General features: G+C 45.2%; 1 protein-coding gene across 1 annotated transcript in view; it reads left to right on the top strand.

Annotated features, from left to right (window-relative positions):
- Positions 1-865: 865 nt before the first annotated feature.
- ATP7B (ATPase copper transporting beta) overlaps positions 866-6,000 on the top strand; it is a 79,710-nt gene continuing 74,575 nt past the window's right edge. The window contains exon 1 of the mRNA XM_048499419.1: positions 866-942. Coding sequence (XP_048355376.1) covers positions 892-942 — 51 coding nt within the window. The 5' untranslated portion in view covers positions 866-891. The remainder of the gene's footprint in view (positions 943-6,000) is intronic.

Raw genomic sequence — 6,000 nt, 5'->3', positions numbered from 1 at the left:
GATGTTGCATAAGTTGAAAGCAATCCATTGAAATCAGGTAACCCATACCAACAAACAGATAACCTATAGCATCCATACTGGTTAAGACCACAGTTACAATTTTGCCATGCTTTCAGCCATCTTTTTGCTTGAACATAGTAGGTAATGTGTCAGTATAGGACAGGAGTTCTAAACCTGTGGGTCGCAACCCCTTTGGGGGTCGAACGACCCTTTCACAGGGGTCACCTAAGACTCTCTGCATCAGTGTTCTCCATCTGTAAAATGGATAAATGTTAGGGGTGGGGGTCACCACAACATGAGGAACTGTATTAAAGGGTCACGAAATTAGGAAGGTTGAGAATCACTGGTATAGGGGGAAGCACACCCATTGTAGATTGAGGACTGAGCAAATTTGATCTTTGTGTGTGTAATTTGCCATTATGGCTCTCGATGCTGGTGTTCCATATCAATTCTGAATTAAAGGGTTTGCTCATGAATGCTGAACCGGAGAAGAACACGTGACATCTTCGTTCAAAAGTTCATTTATTACTTTAGGCATCAGAGAACTGCTGTTTGTCCCCTTGCACCAAATGCCTTTGGGCCCATGTTTGTAGCTGCAGGAAAAAAAGCAACTTTAGAAAGAAGGGAGCCCAGCACAGGGAAAGCTATTCATGTGGAGCTGTTTGCTGAGCTGTGTCATCTCGAAACAAAAGTTATACAGCCAATTTCATGCAGTCAGTCCGGTCAGTAACAAACTAGATTAATTGGGCATAAGTACATTCCCGTGATCATCATGTGGTCTGAAAGACCACGTTGGCTAAGTTGTTGGCTTTGCTTTTCTCATGCTATACATTGTGCACTACATTGACAGCCCCTGGGGAACTACAGCCGCATCAACACTCAGCTTCCAAAATGCCTGGAACTCTACTGGACCAGAGAAGCTTTAGATTATTCAAATCCAAAGTAAGTTTACAGAAGCCCAGTTAAGATTTCTTGCGCAGCATAAACAGCGGGAGCTATGTTGCATGGTGTGTCAGTTGTCCCAGGTCTGAGACTGTGGCCCTAGCCAGTTCTTTTGGAGTAAGTCTCCTTGAACTCGGTGTGGCTGAGTAAAGAGGCAAAGGGTTCAGCTATATGCTTGGTTAAAGTAAGGGGAGTATTTCAGGTTGGTGAAGAGTAGCAATTGATTTGGGGATCAAAGTTACGGAGATCGTGCTCGTGAAAGACCGAATGGTACAAAGCCAAGAAAATGGATGTTGTGAAACTGCTGTGTTTAAACAATTTTTATAAATGTTGCAGGAATTAAATTGGGTTGAGGATAATGGGAGTGCAAGAACAATTTTAATCTGTTCAGTTAATCCCATTTGTTTCCCTTTTAGGAGCTCAGAGCAGCACCTGTGAATTAGCTTTTTACCCAAGAGTGCTATGAAATAGGAAAAGCAACTTCATGGTGGTGATCCAAGCAGTGCCCTCCTAAGCAGAGTTGCCCCTTTCTAAATCCAATGGAGTTTCCTGTTTAGGATGTTTCCTATTTAGGATGGCCCTGTCTTCAGTTTGATCAAGTTTGATTTCCAGCTTCCAAAAAGAGTACTGCATTGGGCACACACTTAGGGACCTGAAAAATGGCTCTTAGAAAGCTTGCTTTGGGTGGCATGCAGAGGTGGGATCCAGCAGGTTCTCCCCAGTTCCCGAGAGTGGGTTACTAATTATTTGTGTGTGCTGAGGGGGGGTTACTAATTGGGTCTGCTTTTCCATTAGAAATTCCATTAAGTCCAAAAATCATAAAGTCCTGTTGTTTCCTATGTGGCTGGTTAGCGAAGGTAGAGAATGGGATAATTCTCCCTGATGGGCTGTTTTAAAAACATGTTTTAGAAATATGGTAAAGTTCCTTGTTTAAGAAAAGTATCCTTCTTTTGATTTCTAGAAACAAAATTAAGTATTTGAAAGTATTAAGTATTTGACAGGCCGTCAATTAGAGGAGAAGTAGGTGTTTCTGTTGGCAGTAGACAAAGGACTTGCTATCATGAGTTTAAATTATGGACAGAAAGATACCAGCTGGAAATTAGGAACTTTTTTTTACAGTAACAGAGAAATTATTAATGCCCCGCCCCCGGAATGCCCGGCCACGCCCCGTCATGCCCCGCCCAGCCCCATTGGCGCTACGCCACTGTTTGAATCCCACCACCATGGGAACCTGTTACTAAAATTTTTGGATCCCACCACTTGTGGCATGCAAGGGAAGTGAGTGAGTGAGTGAGTGAGGAGTGGCATGCAAGGGAGGGGAGGGGGCCCGGCATCTGGACATGGCCCACCCACCCTAGCAGAGGGAGGGGGAGGGGAGTGAGTGAGTGAGTGAGGGGTGGCATGCAAGGGACGGGAGGGAGGGGTAAAGCCTTTTTTCTCTGTGACACTGTTAAGTAGCCAAATCTGATTGACATGGGGGGGAGGGGAAGGGGGCCCAGGACCTGGACATGGCCCGCCTACCCTAGCAGAGGGAGGGGGAGGGGTGGCATGCAAGGAAGTGAGTGACTTCAGTTTGATCAAGGTTTCTAGACTTCAGGAAAGACAGGTCTTGTCTTGTGTTTATCTTGATTCGTTCTGATTTAAAGGATTTTATGCTTATGTTTTAGGATTTTTAAATAATCCAGAATGGATAGACATGCACAGTCTTCATTTACACATGTATTGCCCAAATATTTTTGAGTTTTTCTAAAGTTTGTAAAAAAAAATCCTGTGAATCCAGCACTATGGGCTTAGCTGAAGAGGTCAATCTGGATGTTTGCTTCTAACTTTTTAAAAAACCAGTTGGCGGACTGTTCCTTTTCTTGCGATTTGGATAACTACTGAGACTTGATTGCTAGAAGTTTTTATTCAGAACTGAAAGGCATCTTTTAGCTGTCATGGCAATGGTAAACCTGTAGGGTTGCCAGCCTCCAGGTGGGGCTGAAGTTCTCCCAGAATCACAGCTGATCTCTGGACTACAGTGATCTTTCCCCCTGGAGAAAATGGCTGCTTTGGAGGGTGGACTCTATGGTCTTACATTCCTACTGAGATCCTTCCCCAGGCTCCACCCCCAAATCTCCAGGAATTTCCCAATCCGAAGTTGGCAGCCCTAGGTCTGCCCTGTGCTATCTTAGGTTGTCAGCTGGAGCTTATGTTGAGGTGCCAACTTCCAAGTGGGGCTTGGGATTCCCCTGGAGTCCCAACAGATTTGTACACTGCAAAGATCAGCTCCCAGGCTACCTGCTGTGCTCCCTCTACTCCTGAAAGTCTACCTCCCCTCAGCAGATTTCCAGGAATTTCCCAAGTTGGAGTTGGCAACTGTAGACTCATATAATTGGATGTTTCTGCATTAAAGGGAGAGGAAATGTTCAGTGTATTAAATTGGTATGTTGATGAGCAGGATTGTGGCCTGGTCTTCTCTTTGACATGTTTCTATTCAATCTGTGGACTCTTCTCCCTCTGTTTCTATTCAATCTGTGGACTCTATGGCACTGTACCCCACAGTCCTCCTGAGGCTCCATCCCCAAATCTTCAGAAGTTTCCCAACTTGGATCTGGCAACCCTATCCACCCTTCCCCTCAATTGATTCTGCCACACACATCCTGAGCTCAATGGCAGAGCGGCAAGGGAACGGGGGGGGGGGGGGGGGGAGTTGCGCATCGGGCGCATGCCTGGGGGCGGAAAATCATCCCCAGGCCCTCCCCCTTTTCCTTGCGACCCCGCAGCGCACCCCCCTGCCCCCTTCCCACATTTACCTTAGTTCCTTTTCTTTTTCTAGTACCTTTTCAGGCTGAAAAAAGCGGTCTATTTACAGCTCAGGCTCAAAAACGGCCTGAGGAACTACAGTACGCAGGAGACCTTGGGGCTCACAAGGTCTCCTGGGAAGTATAGTTCCTCAGGCAGTTTTTAGCCTGAACTGTGAAGAGGCCGCTCAGCATCTTCAAAAATACTAGAAAAAAAAAAAGGAACTAAACAAAAGTGTCGGAAGATGAGGCTTAAAGAGAACGCCCATAGGGGAACCCAGGAAAAAAAAAACAGTCTGCGCACTGGGCGCATTTTGGCCCAGCTACGCCTCTGCCTGAGCCTCACTGCCTCCTGGGACCTCTTGCCAAAACAGTTCCTTCCATTCCATAGGCTCAGTCTTCAGTTTTAGTTCCAGCTAAAGTAACCACTTTTGTCCCTCAAAGGAAACTACTTGTGGCTGCAAGCATCCCTAAGGAAAGTATTTACTGTCAGTTTTATTCTTCTGCCACGCTGGCATCTTATGAACATGGTCAATAGGAGTACAACAGGGTATGACAGTAGTTGCTCCCAACAATGTTAAAATCTTGGTCAAAGGCGGGAATTGCGATACCGAGTCCGTTCTACCAACCATGTGACTCAACCTGCTAAGTGTTTTGCCATGCAGGAGATTAGATGTGCTTCTGAAAGGTAAACTTCTCACCTTCCCTTCAGTTCTTTCTAACTCTCAAGCTGAACCTGATCATGTTTCCTTTGTGTGCTATCTTAAAGAAGCCTTTCACCCTCAGGTTTGTTCTTGAGTCCCCCGAGTCAGGTTGCAGTTCGATTGTTTAGAGCACTAAGGTGCTTTCATTGTGAGTGGCACCAAGGGATTAGAAAGGAGCTTTCCCTCATACATACATTCAGCTTGGGAGCGAGGGATGTGCAGGTGAAAGGGGGGCTGGCAACGTTTGATCTAACAATGTCAACACCAGGCCAAACAACACCAGCCATACCATCTCAGGTTCATTCACTAGTTCACCTTCCAGAGTTATATATGCCAAGTATCAAGAATGTCCTTCCACTCTGTACATCGCAAACAGGTCAGTCCCTAAGCCAAAAAATAAACGGGAATAAATCTAACATTAAAAAATCACAACACTCAAATTCCAGTGGGAGAACATTTTAAACCTTCCAGGTCATTCAATTGCTGACACACAAGTGGCAGTCCTCAAACAAAGGACTCGGAGCTTCAAGGGGAGAGTATAACGTGAGATTGCTGAACATGAGTTCACTCACAGATTCAGAACACGGCCATACAGCCCGGAAACCACACAGCACCCCAAAGAGAAAAAACCTTATCTGTGAGTGTGGCTCATTCCGCACATGCAGAATAATGCACTTTCAAACTGCTTTCAGTGCTCTTTGAAACTGCGCGGAATGGCAAAATCCACTTGCAAACAGTTGTGAAAGTGGTTTGAAAACACAATATTTTGCGTGTGCGGAAGGGGCCTGTGTGTGTAAAGGTCCTACTGTTCACAAAGGCAGAGGCACAAACCATGGGAAGGTACTTTTTTATTTCGCTTTTAGGTTTTGGTATAAATAGAGATGAACATATTCCCTTGACTCAGTACTGTCACGGTTTTTCTGTTTATTTACTTGCAGGCTCTTTGTTTCTCTTCAGAATTTTTCTGAAGTGTTTCACCCATCTTTTACTTGACTTTGATAGAAAATTTCATATGTATGATATAGAAGAAGAAGAAGAGTTTGGATTTATATCCCCCCTTTCTCTCCTGCAGGAGACTCAAAGGGGCTTACAATCTCCTTGCCCTTCCCCCCTCACAACAAACACCCTGTGAGGTGGGTGGGGCTGAGAGAGCTCCGAGAAGCTGTGACTTGCCCTAGGTCACCCAGCTGGCATGTGTGGGAGTATACAGGCTAATCTGAATTCCCCAGATAAGCCTCCACAGCTCAGGCGGCAGAGCTGGGAATCAAACCCTGTTCCTCCAGATTAGATACACGAGCTCTTAACCTCCTATGCCACTGCTGCTCCTAGGCAAGTTTATATAGGCAAGTTTAAATGTCTGGTAGAGTTATTCCACTTGCATATTCAAAAGGGTTGGTTAAAAACCAATGTCAATCCAGTTTCCCATTTCCAAGGCAATGCTACCCTTATTTAGTGAATTAGGTGAATGTGGAATCTTGAAATACGATGCTTTTGAAGTGGGAGATATTTATGAGAAAGAGGTAGACTAGAAAGCAACACGGTTATGTTACAATGGAACCTGACAGATAATC

The sequence above is a fragment of the Sphaerodactylus townsendi genome, linkage group LG01 (assembly GCF_021028975.2).
Source record: "Sphaerodactylus townsendi isolate TG3544 linkage group LG01, MPM_Stown_v2.3, whole genome shotgun sequence".
Lineage (NCBI taxonomy): Eukaryota > Metazoa > Chordata > Lepidosauria > Squamata > Sphaerodactylidae > Sphaerodactylus > Sphaerodactylus townsendi.
This window is presented reverse-complemented; position numbering and strand designations above follow the sequence as displayed.